Source organism: Strix uralensis, chromosome 5, assembly GCF_047716275.1.
Source record: "Strix uralensis isolate ZFMK-TIS-50842 chromosome 5, bStrUra1, whole genome shotgun sequence".
Lineage (NCBI taxonomy): Eukaryota > Metazoa > Chordata > Aves > Strigiformes > Strigidae > Strix > Strix uralensis.
The window spans coordinates 14,838,278-14,859,624 of NC_133976.1; the positions used below are offsets into that span (position 1 = coordinate 14,838,278).

A 21,347-nucleotide genomic window follows, 5' to 3' on the forward strand; every position below is an offset into this window, starting at 1 on the left:
AAAAGACTAAACAGTGGTATTTATTATGGACTCTACTATAGACTTAGTTGTAGAAATTATCTTTTTGTATGAATATCTCTTGCTTCTGCATCTTGCTTCCACCTCAGAAGCCTTCAGAACTTTGCCATGTTTATTCCGAAAATGGTGTCTGGTGCACTCCCAGACTTCCCCCACTCAGCAGCATGCAATTTGCTTACAATTGCAGTAGCTTCGGAAAGCTGGAGGCATGCATTTCCCAAGTACAAAACCAGGCTGTTGTAGTTGCTTGATGTTTGACAGGGAAGTCAGGACAGCTTGGATGAGGACTGGCAAAAAAAGAAGATCACTTTATGCCTCTCGTCTTTCTTTGTCATCACATTTTCAAACCTTTAATAAAGAAGGGACAGGGCAAATTTCTATAAAGACTACAGTAAGAGGAGCCCAATAGTGAGCTCCTTCTTTGCCTCTTACCCCCATTTGCTCTACTCGGTTTTCTTCTCAGTTTGATAAACACAACACTATTTTTGATCTTAGCATTCTGTAGTTCCATCTAGCTCCTAATTCTTTGACTGCTATTCCCCTTAGATATCCTTCTTTATTATTGTCAAAGATGTTTATCTCTCAGCCTTGTCATAAGGAAATAGGCCTGGAAAAGACCTACTAAATCATCAGATCTAGTCCCCTTATCATGGGCAGTTACAGCATCATGCAATACCATTCCTAAAGTACCATATCATTACATCTTAAAATAATCTTGCTCTGATTACCTTGTTGTTCCAAACATCACTCTTCTAAAGATTAGAAACCACTAGCACCTCATGGCTCTAGTGCTCATATTATGCTGAAAAAACTTTCCCCAGTGCTGCCAGTGCTCATGTTTACCTTTCTCATGGGTGCATTTTACTGGTGACTCATGGTCCTCCAAGGGCTGATCAACATACTCCTGTTTTCCTTACCATTTGTCCCAATAGTCTTCTGCATTGATAGTGCCTCCCATCAGTGGATTTTACTACCAAACCTCTACTCTTGTCAAAGCTCCTAATGAAAACACTAAATGATTGACACCCAGGCTGATCTTTGAGATGCCCAGTGTATCCTCACAACAGCTCAAGACCTTCCCTTCAAGCAAAAAGTGTCGGCTCCCCATGAACAAGTACAATAAGCACCTTAAATTTTCATGCTAATCTCTGTATTCTCCAGGTTAATAAATGTTTCTATATGACACAGTATCAAATGCTTTCCAAAGAGCATGTTACTTAGCTTTCTTTTATAAAGTCACTGCTTCCTAGCAATCAGATAGAACCATGCTAACATTGCCCCACTTTGTATTTCTTTCCATGTCTTTAATTATCCTTTCCTTCAATAATTATTCAAAGAACTGAGGTGACACTGATGGGTGAGTGTTTGCTCCAATTACTTTTCAATTCTCATTTTGTTTTGCTTTTTTCCAAAAATTAGGTAACATATATGCTGTTCTCCACTATCTCAACAATAAATTTGTTTAAAAAACCTTCCTACCAGCTTTGAAGTTCAATGTGTTGGTTATTTCAGTATTTGGGGTTGGAGGGTCCATTCTTCCAGCTTGAGCATAGTATGAATATATAATAAGATATAATATATCTTAGGTTTGCCACGGGCTTGGAGGCAGGAGTTCCCATTTCTGAATGCTTATGCACAGCTGTCAGGGCATTGTCCTCCTTTTCTCTTTCACCCTCCTCATTGAAAAATGAGGTGAAGAATTAGGTCCTAGCCCCAGCCTCATTCCATATCTGCTTTTCTTCCTATTTCTTTGTTAATCTAATTGAAGATTATTTGACTTTTTGTTTCAATTTCTCTTGAAAGATTTAACATAGCTTGACTTTTGGTAAGCTGTCTTTTAGACATGCATTATCTAACCTCCAAAATGTGTCTTTCTTTGCTAACTGGTCTCTTTTCCTGTCATTTCTAAGGTCTCTGCTCACACCGTCTTTCCTTTTTCCAGGGCTTTTTGGGGAATAGGTAATGAGGGTAGGAGGAAACAGTTTTCTACTCATTCAGAGAGAACTGAAAGTACCCCTGGAATTTTATTCATCTTGTTAAGATACTTCAGAAAATTTACATCTTTGAAAGAAATTCAAGACATTCCCCACAATTAAGTATGGACTTCTTCAGCCTAGTTAACTTTTTAGCTAGTTTCTTTAGCTTATCACACAGAATCACAGAATCATCTAGGTTGGAAAGGACCTTGAAGATCATCTAGTCCAACCTTTAACCTAGCGTTGGCAGTTTCCAACTACACCATATCCCTCAGTGCTATGTCGACCCGACTCTTAAACACCTCCAGGGATGGGGACTCCACCACCTCCCTGGGCAGCCCATTCCAACGCCTAACAACCCGTTCTGTAAAGAAATACTTCCTAATATCCAGTCAAAACCTTCCCTGGCGCAATTTGAGGCCATTCCCTCTTGTCTTATCACTCATTACTTGGTTAAAGAGGCTCATCCCCAGCTCTCTGCAACCTCTTTCAGGTAGTTGTAGAGGGCAATGAGCTGTCCCTCTGAAATATACATTTTTTAAACCCAGTTTGGGGATCATTTTTATTCATATTCTCATTTTATTTAAACTGAATTGACTCATGGTCACTGAAGGTAAGATTATTTTCAGCTCTTCCTCTCTTTACCAAAACCATGTTTAAAATATCTTTGCTTCTTGAATCAGTAACTTGTGATGAAATGTCAGCTGTATAAATCTCAAGCAATGTCTAGCCTATGCCATTCATAATAGCACCTATTCTCTAGTCTGTCTGCTCTAGCCTACACTGTATTTATATTGAGTTTATTCATTAATTAAATCTGGTACATTTCAGTATGCTATGGTTTGGCTAAAGACCAGGTTCTGCAAAGAGAAGTTAGCATTAAATTAGAAAGCTGTAATACTCCTCTGTGACAGCGTTCAAAATAAACCCTTTCAATAGTAAGTTTTGTTACCAAGCAAAGCCAAGCCAAAATTTTATTAGACGGCTGTGATCTGACAACAAACAAAGATGCAATATAAACAAGTAGTTCCTTCATTACTTATACAGTTCTTTTTCAGGGAACTCTGGCATGTGAGAAAAGTGGCTGTTGGATATCCCTACATCATCAAATCACCTGACTTCCAGGTCATGGCCTCCTGAGCACATGCATTTGCAAGCATCTTTGTCATTCCTGTGATGCCTGGGCATGGCACTTCAGCTGACACACAGAGCTTGTAACACACATTCTGTGATATAAAGACACATTAGAAAAACTCTGGTGGACTGTGACACGGTTTTCATGTTATTTTAGACACTTTAAACAGAAAAATCGGAGGAAAAAAAATGTTAAATCCCAGGGCCAGTGGACACCACAGAAGGTGATACAGCATAAAAGTAACTTTTGACATGTACCTTCCTGTGAGCTTCTAGCTATATCACCTCCCATACCTGCTTCTTTGTAAAGAAGTATTTTTATCTCTTATTGCATAAAATTTCAGTTTACCCATTTTTCATCAGTTAGTCATCTACCTCTGCTATAGCTGTCAGCAATTCATTGTCATGACATTTCTAGGCATGTTTTGCCCACATGGTGAACAAAGGCCTGCATCCATTAATAGGCCCCAGATTCCATATTTTTTCTGGACAAGGCACTATAAATACCTATTGTGTATAAGTGTGGCTGGAACACCAGAAGTTGTGATCTTTCACAAGTAGTCATTGCTATGCACCTTCTGAGTCACCTGCCGCACACTCATAAAAATCTTTGATACTCTTACATTATCTTTATGCTCAGGCTAAGATAGTTGTTGTGCTAACTAAATTATTCATAGAACTGCATTAATCTCAAAGTTTAATTATTGTGGCTAATGATTAAAACTCAGAAGCTAAACGCTCCTGTGATGATACAACTCCTCACAGAGTTTCTGTCTCTATCATACCAAAGAAATTTCTATCCATACATGAATCCAACACTTGAGGTCCAAAACAGGGCCTCCTTAGTTCAGTAAAATTTCTCTTACAGTTCTTCCCCCAAGTGATGTTAACTGAAGTAGATTGCACTATCTTTGCCTTTCTTTTATACATATTTACATCTTAACACATTCCTCACATATAACATTACTTAACTTTTCCCAGTTGCTTCCATCTGCTCTTTAGTCCTTGCTTGTCTTTGGGAATGGCTGGTAATCAACCATATTTCTGTTATCCAGCTTTACATCTTGCAACAGCTGATCAAATTCTTCCATTTTGCTCTCTAAGCATAACTAGCAGACATCAAAATATCTCAGTTATCTATCAACTCAGCCAGATTATGGCAAGTCTTCCCTCCCTTACTGTAGCACCTACCTCACTAACACTTTCCACAATATTATTTTCTTTCTCTTTGCTGTCCAGTCACTAAATATTTAGTCTTCTTTTTTCCTTTTCTTAAAATCAGCATGGGAAATACACATATCTCTTGATATGCGTGTATATGTATTCTTACTAGATTTGACATCAGAAAGTCAGTGCCCTAATAAGTCAAGTGACCAGAATTGTGTCAGGTCTTTTGTATTATTACAGGCATGCAGTGGGAGTTCTCTTCCTTTTTCTCCCCTTAGCACTGTCTATAAATGTTCTTAATCCTGTGGAGACATTCAGGCTTGTCTACATTACCAAGTAGGATGATGCAAAATAAGAGAATAAGTAGATTAAAGCAGTTACTGCTGAAGCCTCTCACATCCTCATCATATGGGGTTCTAGGGTTTTACTTCAAATGAGAACTAGTCTTGTCTCCTGGACCAAATGCCCCCATTATACATGTTATGTGAAACTTTCTGAAGGAAGATCAACCCACAAATCTTTTCTCCTTCACTTAGGTGGGGGGAGCATCTTTGGGCCTCTCTAGGAAGGTCTGTTTTTGTCCATGTCGCTTAAATGAAAGTGGCACATCAGTGTCCTGGAATAAGTCCACAGGGCACCTCCCTTGTCCCACATGGGAGCCCAGGGCACAGAAGTCCAGATATGATTTTATCATTCCAGCTCTCCAAGAACACTGCCCTTGAATCTTGAATTTCATGCCTCTTGTCTCACTGGCTGTCTCTACCCAACAGCAGTTATGTGGTTAGCAATCCTATATGAGCACCACCAAGATATCCTGCTGCCAGAGGAACTTTTGGTCTGCTTATGGCACACATTAATAGGCTGTGTCATCTCCAGTTGTCATCTTTCTGAAGAATGTCTCCAAAGCTGAAGACTGGATCTGGCAGTCTTCAAACAAAGCAGCAAATAAGAAATCGTATATGGCATTTGCCTCTTTGTATTGCACAGGAACCATTTCAGGTGTTGAGGAAGCTCTGCATAGTTCAAGAGCCTTCTCCTAGGCACAGGATTTGTGGTGATGAAGCCCACACATTGAGTCAGAATTTTAAGGTCCTCATCCAGCTTTGAAGAACTTTTGGAAAGAAACTTCTCAGCTTCTCCAAAAATAATCTGTGTTAGATGCACCAGAACTGTTTCTGTGAATGGGATCGGTAAATGGAGAGAATCAGAGTATTTGCTTCAAAATTGCGCATTTGCTTCAAAATTGCACATTTGCTCCAAGCCAGAACATAAATGTAAACACAGAGAATTATAATCCCACTCATTAGTACAGTCCATATCACTCAAATCAATCTCAGCTCCATGGATGTGCATCTTCTGCGTTCACTCAGGATTGCATTTGACCCTCTGTCTTCAGCCACCTCCCCTCGCACTTTCTTTCTTTCCCAGGTACAAGCTCCTGAAAGACTGTAGTCCTAATGAATGTCCCCTGCCAGAGTCCTCACCTTTCATTTAGCTCTGTCCTAGCAGTTCCCTCCACCAACATGGCTGGCAAAAACTCTATTCAATTTATTGGAGTTTAATGAGTCACTGTTTTTGTAAATACCATTTAGAAAAAAAATCTGAAAACAAAGAACCTCTCAGTTTTTGGAACCATGGAGGCTTGGAGGCTCTTGCATGTGTGGGTATGGAAAGAGAGTAGCTGGTCAGTGTAATTCCCATTCCATTATTATGACTCTTTTATCAGGAAACTTGCCATCATCATACTCTACATGCAAGCAAATTGGGTATGTTGTCAGAAGAAGAATGAAGGAGAAAGAAGAGTCCTGCCAGTGGGAATTTCTCAGCACTGGTTTCCTGTATAACAGTCAGCCTTTTTATAAATAGCACCTCATTCCATGCAATGATATAATATTAATCTGTCACCATATTTGGCACAACCTTAGGATCATGAACTACTTGCTTGCTAATTACCATTTGAGCTCATGCACAGAGCACGGGCTTGGTCAGAGTCACAAGTCGGTCGGTGCCAGCAACAATTCAGTGTCTGTTTCCAATCTCTGAAAGTGTCATATCTGCATCCTTTCATCCCAGGAGGTAAAATCCTGGATTCCCTCTCAGTATGAATAATTTGTCTTGTCACTCAGAGCCCTAAAGGAAAACCATGTGACAATTTCTGTTAGCTGTTCATATGAGAAAAAAGCTTTTAAGAAGAGAAGTAAATATATGTCAGGCATGTTTAACTACTATTTATTAATTATTTTTTAAAAGTTAAAAGAGCTTCACCAGACTCCAATATGTAGGAGAAACAATTTGTTACCTCATGTCTTGTAAGAAAATTAGAGGAAGGACTGGAGGAAGCCCAGGGCTGTCATTGCAAAGGCACTATTCCTACCAGGAGCTTTCTCAAAGAGACAACAATGTGGATATGATTCTTGCAAGTTTTACAGCTGCCCAAATAGTTTTGAATGGAGTCAGTGACACTAATCAGTTGTTTATCAATTTCCCACTGCTGTTTCTCATGAAGTTCTTGATTAGCTACAGAGGTCTGAGGCTGGGCTGTTTGCAGGCTCAGGAAGATGGTGCTAATCCAATGTGTTGATCTTACACACAAGAAGACTACCTTTAACTAATATATATTTAACTTTTTCCTTACTTGAATCAAAAAGTCTGTAGGAACTGATGATTGAAGTCTTTTCATTCAATAGGCAAGCTTTCCAAATCCCAAAGTTCCTGAATTTATTAGAATTGTATAGTAGTAAAATAGTAGTAGCCTTTGTCACATTTCCATTTCAATCACATTGCCATTAGAGACGGCGAAAGTTTAGACAAAGATATGGGACCCATGTCTGTGTTATAAAATAATCTCATAGCAGTTTCACTGAAATTGCATAAAATGGTTTCCATTTTTCAAATTTGTATAAAACTGAGAGTAATTTCCTCCTAGAGAAAAATCTTCTAATCCTCTTCAGAAGGATTAAAATGTAAAAATTTCTAGCAATACAAAGTACATCTGTAGGTGGATTTTATACCTGTCTTTTTGGACTTGTAGCTGATAAATTATTCATTACCTGTTTCATATTATTGAGGAAGTCTGTATTTTTAAAGTCATTCCGTGCAAAATATTCCCTCATCAAGTGAAGACTCGAGCTTGAATAATCTCACTTATGTTAACCTCTATAGGTAAGGTATGATTCCTGCATCTGAAGATGTTGACCAAGTAGTCATCTAGCAGAAAGCATCTAAACTGTATAGGGAAAAGAAAAAATAGTAATATCCCCTCTTTGATACTTGCCTTTATGCAAAGGGATCTAGTCCAGCCACAATTTACCCATGTGTCTTACTACCATGAGAAGTCCAACTGCAATCAACAGAATGACTCAGAAAGTTAAGCAAGTATATCAAGGCATGCAGGAACAGAATTCAGAAAAGATGAATTGGAAATCTGAGGAACACAGCTGGGAAGCTGTACACTGAGTTCCTGAGATAAGGGCCCGTATTTTTAATTACCTAGGTGTAAGAGAATAAAGTTATTATTTTTAGGAAGTACTAAGAACATATGTCTGATGTGCTACGTAATGAAAAACCACAGAGATGTCAGTATTTGCTAATTATTCTTGCACAATTAGCAGAAAAATCCCACATCTATTGATCATTAACTGACCATTAAGCTTCCTCTCATTTTAAGGACAATTAATAAAAGTAAACTGGCTTTGGTAGTTGCTGTTATATAGTAAATCAAACTTTTGTCAACAATTACCTGGGTAAATATGGACATTTTCACAAACACCAGAAGTATGCAGATTTGCTGCATCATTTCAGTGGACTCCCTTGCAAGTGTGAGGACAATGCTTATGTGTTGACTGCGAGAAATAAACTTTCTGGAAATGTGTGTAACCAGCTCAAGAAAGCAAATTACTGTACAGTTTCTCTCTAAAATCTTTGGAAGATCTTATGAAATTGTGTAAATGAGTTAAGGCAGGCAATAGGCAACTTACAATTTGTCCAACCTGCATGTTCGAGTAAATCAGTCCTTATCTAATTGTCTTTGTTTCTAAGCCTAATTGTCCTTGAAAGTATTGTAAGCTGTTATATTTTCACACAAATGAACTGCTCAGGAAGAATTTGTCAAATGCCTTAGGTGCAGCTTTTATTCTACATCAGATGCTTTCTGCAGATGTGCTTTCAAGGCATTGTCTACAGCAATTGTGTAGCTGTCAAAAGGAAACTACCATTCCTGAGCTCTGTTTTCACATCTCTCCTCCAGTATTTCATCACATTGATTCATTGCAGGTGTGGGTTTGTTTTGAGGGCATTAGAGGTATGTAAAATGACAGCGCTTATGCTTGTCCAGAAAACACAAGAACTTGTTGCAATTCCCACAGCAATGGCAACTGTTGGTTGCACAAGCTAGTCCATGTATAAACTGTAGTTTCCAAATAGAGGTCTGACTGAATAACCATTTAAAAGAGTGAAAGGCACACAATGTGTTCTTTTCAATTAGCACATATGCTTGCAATTTAGAGCACAGTGCACCAATACAATATTAAGACTTATAAAAGATGGCTTAGGATCCATTGGATCTCATCAGCCATACTAAGAAAGAAGGGCTAATGCTGGAAATATGCTTGTTTCCAAGTTAGAAAAGACAGTACAGACAATTACTGAAAGCATATGGATTTTCTGATTCTCCTAAATGCAATAAAAACTGAGGAATGAACCCATTCAACATAATCTTTACTTTTAGATTTTTCTTATTCTACTTAATTTTTATATCCTATCCTCCCGTACTGAAGATGCCCCTATGCCATTGCGCTGGCTAGTGCTACACTCACGTTGTTTGCTTCAGTGAAGCCAACGAGTCCATCAGCATGACCAAGGGCTGCAGTTAAGTGTAGCTGTGCACTACTCCTTGCCTAAAGTTCAGGTTGGATGACACCTCTGGAGACCACCTGGTCCATCACCCCACTCACAGCAGGGCCGACCCATGCAGGGTTTCCCGGGAAAAGACATTGTCCAAAAACAACTGTCAAGGTACAAGACATGCCTTTGCTGCGTTCCTTCAGCTGTGCCCAGTGCCAGTTCCTTCAGGCAGTGGGAAGCCAGGTCCTATGCAGAAGTACATTGGGTCCAGTCCTATGAAACTGGCATATTGGCGTGTTTTCTCAGCGCATAGATTTTCTCAGCTAGTGACTCAATGGGGAGAGAGCATGTTAGTGAAGATTCAGTGTATGGTTTTGCTTTTTTGAATGTGTTTCTGTAATGAAGTATCACCTCCTCAGGACACATCGTATCCTCTCAGGGGCAGAAGCCTGGTGCTGCATCCCTGTCGTGGTACCCTCCACTGCAAGGCACACACTCCAGTAGGAAGAGGGACAAACAACCTCCAAGGAGGCTGCTCCCCAGTGGCCACAGGACATGTGGTCTGAAGAACAAGTCCTGTGCCAGCCCAGGGCTGTGGCCAAACCTGGGCTGGTAAGATGCTGGGGCAAGGGCTGTGACCATGCTCCAGAACCCAGCAGGGGCCACACTTTGAGGTCTCCTTGCACCAGAGCTCACGTGTCCCACCCAAGGTGTGGGTGGCCGGATACAGGTAGCTGTGTGTGCTCAGCCCTCACCCTGGCACCATCCAGGCAGGGAATGTCACAGCAACTGCTGGCCAGTGGGCAAGACTGATTCTGCTTCAGGTGATGGAGCACATTACTTTTGAAAAGACAAACGTCACACCATTTTGCCTGCATCACAAGAGCCACGTTGGCCCATGACACTACCTGCTGTCCCACAACAGGGCAGTTTCTCTGGGAACCAAGGCTTAAAGCAAATTTCTACTACTTAAAAATTAAGTTCAGCCTTTTAGCAGCCACACAGGCTGATGGATGAGCACCTGAACACCCATCCTTTGCTGCTGTCCCTGTCACGGTACAGCTGCTCCTACCCAGAGGCTTTCCATGCAGGTAGAGGCTTTTCATTTCTCTTAGTGTTAAAAGGATCAGTGCTTTTTCATGTTTGAGATGTCATGTGGTGACTCCTCAAGTAAACCAGATCAGAAGGTGACAGCAATGTTGACGGCTTATTTTTCCGTGCAGAACAATGTCATTACTTGTGTTTTTGAGGAGCATAAACCTTAGGCATAAAGCATATTTCGGTTAAAGGGGTACTGCCAACTGACAAAAAAAAACCCAACCTCTTGCTATTACCTACGTATGTTACAAGCACTTAGATTACCAAAAATGATAGGTAGTTGTTTCCTCTGTTTTTCTCTGGTTTGTTTGCCTGCACCATTTGATAGTAATCCAGTGTTTCCTTTGAATATCCAGGTTATTAATAATTCTCCCCTTTTGTTTTGCGTGAGCCTTTCCTACTACAAAGAAGAAATCAGTCTCACCAGGAAAATGTGATTGTACTGATACAAAAACTTGCCAGAAATTCAGGATGTAACTTTTTTTTTTTAAGCAAGGTGCACAAGTGATGTTGTATCCTAGGTTTTTATATTAAATACTTAATCACAGCATAAAATTCTGTGACTTGTTTTTAAGTAATCTAGCTTTGAAGCTCAGGATGAAAAAGTGTGTTTCTTTAATGATAACTGTAGGTTCTCATCAAAACAAAAGTTTGGTCTCATTATCCCATTGTTCTCCTTTTCTTTTTTCTCCAAGCTGCCTGTCTCGTCCTGGGTTGTATGATTTTTCCTGATGGCTGGGACTCAGATGAGGTAAAACGGATGTGTGGTGAAAAGACAGACAAGTACACGCTGGGGGCTTGTTCAGTCCGCTGGGCATATATCCTGGCGATTATTGGAATCTTGGATGCCCTGATCCTCTCATTTCTGGCATTTGTGCTTGGCAACAGACAAGACAGCTTGCTAGCAGAGGAGCTCAAGTTGGAAAACAAAGGTAGGACTGCTTTAGAAACACTATTATTGGGTGGCCTTGAGGGCAACTGCTTAAAACCAATGATCAGTTTAATTTTATCTTATTCTTAAAAGTTGGCATGCTGGCTTGCTTCCTAAGTTGCTGGGAAAGAAGAAATGCAAGGGGCAGAGGAAGTTTTGTTTTTCAGCCTCCAAAATCTAAGAAAGCTCGAAATTGCCATAATTACTGCACTATGCATGATTTACCCTTAACAGTTTTTAGAGCTGTGGTTGGGATGTTTTTGTGTTACCCACTTGTACATTATTTCATTAGCATTTAATTTCACTATCTCCATCTTTTTCTGTATCTCATGCAAGAATTGTACATTTGGTTCCTTTAGGATTTTGCACTGTAATGTGAATGGCTGTAATATGGCATATGTGTTAGCACAGTACACGGTAAGGGGGAAGTATTGACTTGGGAGGTTGGCAATGAGCTATATAATGAGCCCGCCTATACAGCGAGGCACCAGTGGACTGAGGATCAGAGCCAGGAATGAAGAATAATCTAGTTCTTGTTTGATTGTGTTGCTTTGAGCTCATTAGGCAGCTCACAGGTATCTAGGAGGCTGTAATAACTGAATATTCATGCAGTGGGTTGGGGATAAAACATATTTCTAGATTAAGAACATGAAACTGGCTCAGGCCAGTAGTTTGTCACGCAGTTGTGAGAGGAGAGATGCTGTTCAGTGAGTGTGTGCAAGCCTGGCTGATTTCTGCAGCCCCTTCCCCTTGTGCTCCCCCAGCATCCACGCTATGTAGCTGATGTGATAGATACCACAGAGGGCATGTCCCTGCCTTGTCTTTTTAATGGGCCTGTTGTCCCTGGATCTGTCTAATCCCTTCTGAACCTGATGATAGTCTGCTTCTACAGCACCGAGTGGCAGCAAGTTCCTGAAGCTCACTACTGACTACTAAAGAAGTACTTTCTTTTATCTGTTTCAAATCGATCCCCTACTAGTTTCACCGAGTGTCCCCTAGTGCAGGATTCTGCATTCAGCTCATCTACCACCTTTATAGTTTTGTAGGTTGCTTCTAATAATAGCAAAGATATTAGGAGCCCTTCACCACTGAATTGGAAATCAAAAGCTGTTTGGCAGCCTGTGTTGTACAAAAATAGCTGGCCTCAGTCCTGCTCCAGAAGGACCATTATCTGTATATCTGAAAGCACCAGCACACTGGCCCCAGCTTGCTGAATTGCAGACAGTCAGCACACTGAGCCCAAAGATAAATGGACTTGAAGATTGAACTTCACGTACAATTCCAGACATGGTTAGATCCTACTAATGTGGTGGGTTAAGGAAAGTGTATGTTGCTTGCAATAGCACGTGTACATCTGTTCTGCAGGTAAAATGAGGGCATCAGTTTCAAGGACTGTCTCTGCGGCCCTTTTCTGTAAGGATAATATTCATCTGATTTGAAAATTAAAATACTTCTCAGAAGGGCATTCACAGCTATGCCACAAGTGCTTTTGGCATCAGCACTATGTCTGATTTGTCTATACCATACAGAGCTCATGAACCAAACAACTATTTGTATCAAAGAACCTCATCTGTTTTGGCACCTTATGAGCAAAAACCAGCTTCTGGAGACTCATCACCTCTCACGTCGCTGGCAGAAGCTCCTGCCAGAACATTTGGTCCTCAGCATGTCGGACAAAATCATTCAGCAGCTCATTTTCCTTGGATTAAGCACAGAAATGTACCATACCACCAGCTTCAAAGCAAACCAGAAGTCCACAAAAAGGTATCCAACCCACTTTGTCCTTCACAGTCAAGCCTAATGTTCACCACTTTTTAAACTATCTTTCAAATGAAAAAGAGGCAACCTGTCTTCTAAAAAGGACATCTTCTCCCCACTCTTCACAAAAAGCTTCTGCTAAACAGGGCAAGCCTTCCTGCATTTCCCCACCTGCATGTGTTGCCACTGGGCACAGCTGCAGCCATAGTAGAGTCCCAGGAGAACACAGTGGGAGCATGGGTGGACTCCACCACCCCTGTCAGTGTTGGGGACATGGCAGGTACCAGTGCCAGCAGAGTACCAGCTCTCCACTGGCCAGAAATTGGTCCTTCTTCTAGCCTTTTGGATGCCAGGAAAGCCTGCCTGCATCCTAGTGAGCAAATATCCTACTGAGACAACAAGGCACCAGCACTTAATTCCCCCCAATGGTCTCTGATCTCTGTACAAGATGGACTGCAGCTTGCTGTCCCCCATGCTGTGCTGATGGAGCAGGGCTTTGGGGCATGGTCCCTGCAGACCAGGGAGGGGTTTCTGCCCAAAAGGCTGCACTCTAAAGCAGGCACTGAGATGTGTAGGTAATACTCATGCATTTTTGCAACTAGCAGTCATTTGACTGAGGATGCTGCCCACAGTGTTTAGGAGGAAGATTTTGGCTTCATATGGCCAGGATTGTGAAGCAGGTTTTGTAATCCTGGCAGTCCCTGGCTGCATGCTCAGGTGACTGAACTGGGGCAGTGGTCTGTGGTTAGAGAGGGTGTTAATTACTTACACCATAATGATGAAGAAGCTGGTAGAAGATTAGGGCCAATACTTGTCCTTGAGTTGGCACCAAACAACCTCCCTTCTGTACCCCTGGCACACTGCACATGCATGAGGGCTTTGACACACCATAAACAACATCTCCCCATGGCCTCATCTGGGTTAAGAGATACTGGAGAAATACTAACCAGCATTAGTACACATGTAAAGTATCCATGAGTCTCCTGGAAATAGTCAGGATGCTAAAATACTGAAATATGCAAGTACCACTAGCATGCCTCCCGTATAGACAAGAAGAGACTAAGGATATAAGCTTTCCCATCCTCAGCCTCCCTAGCTACTCTGACAATGTGAAGTCAAAGCCCTCATAACAAGCAGCCATGAATATGAAGCACCCCTCATCCTCATCTATAAGAGGTCTGCCTCCAGACTTGCACTGGCTCCTGCTTCTAGATTAGCAGGTATGGATGAGGAGCATCCTCAAGGAGGAATCCCTGGGCTGCTGCTGTCTTCCAAGGAGCAAAAGATGTGGCCTGATGGTCAGGGCTATCCTTCGGGTGGGAGCCCAGGGACTCCTTCCCCTTGGTGGTGGTGACGTCTTCTGGTCACAAGCCTGGACATCCCATAGGCTGTGATAAGCAAGGTGTCCCCTTAAAGGGACAGTCATGGCCCCATCGTGGCTTTTTGGGAGAATGCACCTGGGGAGCAACCAACACTGTACCTGAGAGGAACCTCTGCTTGCCCTGTCAGCTCTTCTCTGCTGCTGGGACTTTGCCCCACACATGTAGATATGATTATGTGGTAGCTCAGCAGAGGGGAAGAGACAGTAAATTAAGTATAAGTGTCACAGTAGTGTTCATTTATGTGGAAAAACCTTCAAGAACAAGAAATTATCAGGCAATGATCAGACAGCTGGGCAGCTGTTTTCTTAATCAGGTAGTAGTTCTGTCTAGAGGCTTCATTGCAGATCAGCTCTCACAAGCTCCTTAATGAGAGTCTGCAGTGGCTGTGTGAGTACCTGGCACCACAGTTGTTTCTGAGCATTGGTGACAAGGAAACAGTTAAAAGTATATGAAATGCAACAGGATGGTAAAAAGGTGAGAAAATTACAGAAAAAGAGAAAGCTGTACTTCTCCATAGACTCACCATGCTGAATTGTCCACCTGCTCTGTGCTTTTCATGACTAGGGTTCTGTATATCTACATAGATTAATGAATGCTTGTAAGTAAGGAATTTGAGTGTTAAAATTATTCATGGCAGAAGACAGCCATATTTTTGCTGTAAAAGAAAGTTCCTTTTTTCACTACATGATAAAAATAGTGCTAACTCATTTTTTATTTGCTTAGGTGTGAGAGTAAACTACAATGCAGGTTTCATGTCTGGGAAATATAACTCAAATTTAGCAGACTTTCTTCAGGTTATTTGATGCAGTTTCCTAATCATGCAAACTTTACACAACAATCTGTATCTTTTTCATTTAAAAAACTTCCTTTTGAAGAAAGAAAAGTATTTCTAAAAAGGCATTCACGTTATGTTTATGTCATTAGCAAAAGGAGAGGAGACAACGGTATTACATGTTTTTCTTTAATTTATAGGAACTAATGGTAATGACTTAAAGGCCTGTATGTTATTAAACTAATGGCATGCAGAATGATAACAAAAATAGTCTGAATGCATCTTAGCTTTGAGCTTCATCTACACTATTTCAAGTGAGCTATCAACATCAGGCGTAAACCTTTGTTGTGTAATGACATAATTTAACAATTTGAACTCTAATGTCTTAATGACATAAAATTAAAGTTCTGGCCAAAGGCTAAAAAAAACAGATGAGAAGTTTCCAAAATAAATTGAGAGTGCAAGGCAATTACTTTTGAATATGGTCTGCATTATGAGTGATAAATACAAGAGCATTCAGAAGAAACTGTACTGTTAAGTAATATCAGTCAGAGCAGGTGCATGATCCACTTTGTGGACAGCTGTGGCTTTTCTGATGGATAGAACAGCTTCAAAAGGTGTTTATGTTTAACATTTGACTCATCTTTGGGGCTCATATGGTCACAGATAAGCAATTTGCACTAAAAATTTCCCAGAGTTACAAGCCTAAGGCTGAAACAGATAAAAGGAGCCAGGAGCTAGATAGGTTTGAAGGATTCATCTACATTGCAGTGATTACAACTCATACAGAGTCAAACTACACCACATTGCTTCCAGCAGCCGTGTTGCAGAAAGCTTGTCACAGAGCTCAGTGCAGGATGCCCAACCTTGGGTTGGTTGACACTTGGTTGCGGTTGGTTGACACTTACACCCTCATTATTTTCCATACTAGTGCTGTCAGAGCCTGATCCAGGTTGTTGAAGACTGGCTCTGTACATCTGCATGAGCTGCAGTCATTGCAGCGTAAACACAGTTAAAGACAGAAGCTAACGGGAAGTTGTTTCTTGGTGAGCAAGCAGTTTCCTGTAAAAGAAAAAAAACAGTCTTGCACAGAGATTTGTGCACCTTTGGCTAGAGAATTGTCTTCTGTAAACAGGAATAGCCTACCCACATGATTGTTGCTGCAACAGAAAACCATCTGCAAAAGGCCTAGTATGTGAAGCTGAGTGACAGGAGGCTAGCGGTGCACTTGTCCCACCGAGGGACGACATGACAGAGTGCGCATCAGCTGTCATTCTTCAAAGGAAAACAGCTCAGGTCACAACGCGTGTGCAAACTGCTGCAAAATTGTAAAGCCCTGCTTATTAACGTGTAGTTCTCATGGCATACACTCACACATATTCAGGCTAACTTGTTCAAAGTTAGGTGAATAAACACGAATATTGATACCTGATTTAAGTTTTCACATATAGCTGCAATGCGTAAAAGAATTGCCAACAGCCCTGGTAGTAAAGAGTACAAATCCAGTCAGAACACCATGTATACCCCTGTATACCCATGTTCTCTATCCAATAAAATTATGTAGTCCCTTTATTGTAGAGTCGTGTACCCCTGACTCCCCCTGATACACAAAAAGTCAGTGTATGCACCTTTTCAGTTATCATGTACTTTTCAAAAATAAAATGCAAGATTTCTGTTACTCTCTTCCCTTTTTTAGACTGGTATTTCTCTCCACGTCTGCTAGTTTCCTCCCATCCTTCCTTTCTAAAGAGTTCAAGAGTTACCCACTTCAGCCTCTTGCTGCTTCAGTGTGTGGCTCCATGTTCAAAGCACTTAGGGTGACTTTGAACTCAAAACCAACTTGGCCACTTGAATTTCCATTTGAGAAGGGATATGTGGAAGAAGCTCATGGAGGAGTGATCTGTGATGGATTGCTGTAGACAGCCCACCACATGCATTTGCCAGGCTGCAGCTGGCCAGAGGAAGCTGGAACTATGTCAAAAGGTTTATGCTCTTGCCCCAGAGGAGAAGTATTTAGGCATCCTGCTTTTCTTTGAAGCCCACAGCCAGAGGTTCCAGGTTGGGAATTCCTCAGCCTCATTTCTAGCTTCAATACATGATTCTCTGCCATGTCAGCCAAGAACAAAGTCTTGTCACAGCTGTGAAGAGTTCACATGTTCTCTTTCAGCTTCAGCCAACAAGTGCTTCATCTAACACATAATCACTGCAGTTAGCTCCAGTTGTTAATTTCTTTGTTTAATTACAACCTATTTTCCTTCAAGTATCACCTCCACAATGAGCTACAAGGAGCACTGAGTATAAGAACAGTAGGCAAATAGTACAAGACATATTTAATCTAGAAGCCAAACTAACAAATTTTTTTTATAAACCTTTCTCCCCAACATTTCCTGCTTCAATTAATGACAACCATTTGCCTGTGATTTCAACTATATAAATTACATTTTAAAAAGAGAAACTATAAAGATAAGCATGGAGATTTCATTGTCGTGGAATCAGAGGGAACTTCATCTCTCCAGGTTGAGGATTCGCATAGCCCTGCTATGGGATCTATGCCCGAGGTATGAACTTTTATCCAAGGACTGTATGAACAGTCACTGGATCCAAATGCAGGACTTTCCTTTGCAGTGCCTTAGTGTCATGCACTCTCTTGCCTGGTGTGTATTGAATTCTGTCACACAAAGCAGAACAGCTCCAGCGTAAGGATTTTTGGGCCCCCTCCTCCACAGCAGTCTACAGTATTTTGTGCAGGACACTGTTGCTAGAGGTCAGAGATGGAAGTCTGAGAACCTCTGACTTGAGGAGAGAACCTCCTTAAACTAAGGCAGGCAGAAAATCAAAGTCTTTTCAAGGTTTTGGTAGAAACTGAGGGGAAGAAACTGGAAATGAGACAATGTCATGGTTTAAGCCCAGCCAGCAGCTAAGCAGTGTGCGACCGCTCGCTCCTGCCCTGGGGATGGGGAGAAGAGTCAGAAGAAAAAGGTAAAACCTCATGGGTTTAGATAAGGACAGTTTAATAGGACAACACAAGGACAGAAGAAGTAATAACAATACTAATAAAATAATGTATAAAGCAAGTGGTGCACCATGCAATTGCCCACCACCTGGAACCCTATGCTAAGCCCATTCCCGAGCCTAATCCCTCCTCCCCCTGGCTAGCTTCCCCAGTTATATACTGAGCATGACATCATATGGTGTTGAATATCCCCATTGGCTAGTTCGGGTCAGCTGTCCTGGCTGTCCCGTCCCAGCTTCTTGTGAACATTAACTCTATCTCAGCCAAACCCAGGACAGACCAGAAGTCAAGGTTCTTCAGTACAGACTTAGAAGACACTTCCAGGTCTTCCTTTTGAAAATGTCTACTTTTGGGTTTACGGCCATGTGAGAAGCACATGCATATGCATGTGAGAAGCTACTTAGATCTTTCTACTGCTGTTGAGTGGTGTTCAGAATAGCTGAGTTTGATTCCTGGTTCTCTTACTGAGCTTGGATCTATCATGTGATTTCTCAGTCTTTTAAATGGTGGGGAATGAGACTGACTTTGTTGATAAGGTATGTTGTGATTCAGCAATGGAAGGTGAATTAGAAAAGCTGAATAGTGGTGGAATTATTATTAAAGTATGTATTCTGAGACTAAGCCTTGATAAAAGTATTTTTTCAGGGATCTACTTTACCAGTACCCTAGATGATGATACTCTAAGGGGAGGCAAGTGAGGCATCAAAACTAGAAGTTGAAAGCTGATTAAAATACCTTATTAAATAAAGGTCAGCCTCGCAGTAGTGCTGATTGATATATCAGCTGATCCAACAGTTCCATTCCAGCTCTACTTTCTGTAATGAGAAAGTAAAATTAGCCTTAAGCGTATGCATTAATTACACAGCTGAAGAAGTTGGAGACCATGAATAAAGAATCCCAGTTCCCCACTGATTAAGAAAGTAAAAACATGGTGAACTGCTTTCTGTCTCACAGAAAGGGATCTCACTTGTTGTTACACTCTGTAAGGAGTCTCATACAATAGCTCAGTTACAGAAATTATCATTCCATTTAATGAGCTCATGATATGAAGGGCCAAGTATGGGGACTTAAAGTCACGCTGGTAGCAAAAAGCTAGGCAGCCTCAAAAAAACACTTCTTAAACAGTAGAGGGGATTCAATGCATTGTATGGGCTCCGTGCTCAGCTGAAAAATTCTGTAGGGCAGCAAGGCATAGAGGGGTTGAGCATTACAAAGTCGAGTGACATGATGCATGGGAATGGGGGATGAAGTCATTAGAAAGTGCTGTCACAAGGTAAAACAAATCTCCAGGCTGGTCAAGACAAGTCCATACAAAGCCTGGACAGATCTGGAGATCTGTGTTGTTAACTTAAAACGAAACCTATGGCCTGTTACAAGCAATACCATATTTACTGAGCTAGAAAGTGGCACGTCTGACTGTGCCATCACTAGAAGTTGCATTAGAACTGGTGTTTTGAAGCTTGGAAAAAAAAATCAGAGATATTTCACAATACATAGATACATAGAAGGGAAGTAGCTGGCACATATTTCATTCTGTGTAGGGGTAGTCTCACACAAAGGTTATCATACCCCACCATCCACACCTTTTTCCCTTACTGATAGAAACCACATTTTCAGCAGAGAACGGGAGAGCTCATGTCTCAGCTGTTCTTGCATGAATGTTTTTGGGCAAAGTGTTAATGTAGACTAAAATATCAAGGCAGGTTTGTGCCAAGAATCTGGACTGTGACTGGGAACAGCTAATCTATAAGGACTTTTCTGCTGCCCAGTCCAGCCCGCCATTTCAGAGAGTTGCTCTGGCTGTCCATATGTTCACACCAGCCCTAATGTCTTGTCCTCCACACAGAGGAAGCCTGTAGAACTGAGCTGTAATTGTTCCTTGTTGAAGTAAGTTCCAGCAATTTTCCTGGAAATCTTCCTCATGATTTAAAAAGTTATTAGTTTCATTATCTCGTTTCCACTGTGAAATTGTTTTGACTCTTCTTCAGCAGTTTCATAAATCCAGGATCATTTTCTATCTGTAACCAAAACATCTGAAAAAAAATGCAGGTAGCCTCTGCCTTACTGGGCATAGGGTCAACAGAAACAAAAAGAATATTGTCAGAAGCTTTAGAATAAAGAAGCTATCAAAAAATCCAAATGAAAACAAGGCAAACAGCCCTGTTTTCCAAAGTTAGACCCAATGAGACATAGGAGTCATACCTAATGAGATATTTGAGATATCTGGTTTCTGTTACAGAAACCAGTAAGTAGTCCAAGACTACTTACTACAGTAACAAGCAAAAGTAGTGTTTGGTGCTGGCAGCTTTTCTCTGTTTACCCAGTCATTATTATATTGCTTTATTCTAGAACCTTGAAACTGTTCCTGTTACTTCTGGACTACTTCCAGAGTTGATCTGCACTTTCTGTTGAGTCCCTCATCTTCTCCTGAACGACAAGCTTGGTGGACGCCAGTTTGTTGTTCCCACTGACCTCTCCCTGGATGCCTGGGACAGGGCCAGACTAGGACACCCACATATTTTAGTTCCTTGGCTCTGGGATGACCCTACCAGGCCCAGGTTTGCTGTGGCTGAATGTTAGGGTTCTGCTCTTGCCTGCCAAGATCTTTGTTGACTTTAATATGTCTGTACAGTTTTACTTGATACAATACCACAAAACAGCAGTGGAAGAGGAAACAGAGATGTGATCTTCATGAATAATATTGCACTCAGGATTGCTATAGGTGTGTACTAACTTCATTTGCTAGAAAGGAACACAATAGATAACAAGTGAAATTACAATTCAAAGATGTTTTGCCTATCTCTTGTATCTGGAGGATATTTTTTTTTCTTAATTCATGTTTTTAAATGAAGTAAATGAAGTTTCTCGTAGCACATGGTCCATGTTATTAGGTTTAGTCTTTCAGGCATTTGGCATGCAAGCACTCCAGCTGTCAGAAATATTTTTATGCACCTACTTCAGGAGCATTTAGCATGAAATGTACTCTACAGACATGATAAAACTGAAAATAGAGGTTTAGTTGCAATCCCATTTGACTAAATGTATTTACAACACCACAGCACATTTGATTTTATGAACCACCTTCCCCTTAGTTTTGTAAATCTAAAAATTTTCAGGATCATAATGAGCTGGCATGAGGATGTCATTGCACAAAATTACTCATCTCAAAATGCACTTTCATCTCAAAGCACTTTGTACCCTTTTAGGTGGCAGCATTTGACCCAAGACAGACCGTTGCTCAGGTTCCTGTATGCTA

General features: G+C 41.1%; 1 protein-coding gene across 2 annotated transcripts in view; it reads left to right on the forward strand.

Moving 5' to 3' along the window:
* LHFPL3 (LHFPL tetraspan subfamily member 3) overlaps positions 1-21,347 on the forward strand; it is a 263,972-nt gene that overhangs the window by 170,670 nt on the left and 71,955 nt on the right. For both annotated transcript variants that reach the window (XM_074869933.1, XM_074869932.1), the window contains exon 2: positions 10,931-11,167. In XM_074869933.1, the coding sequence (XP_074726034.1) occupies positions 10,931-11,167 (237 nt within the window). The remainder of the gene's footprint in view (positions 1-10,930; positions 11,168-21,347) is intronic.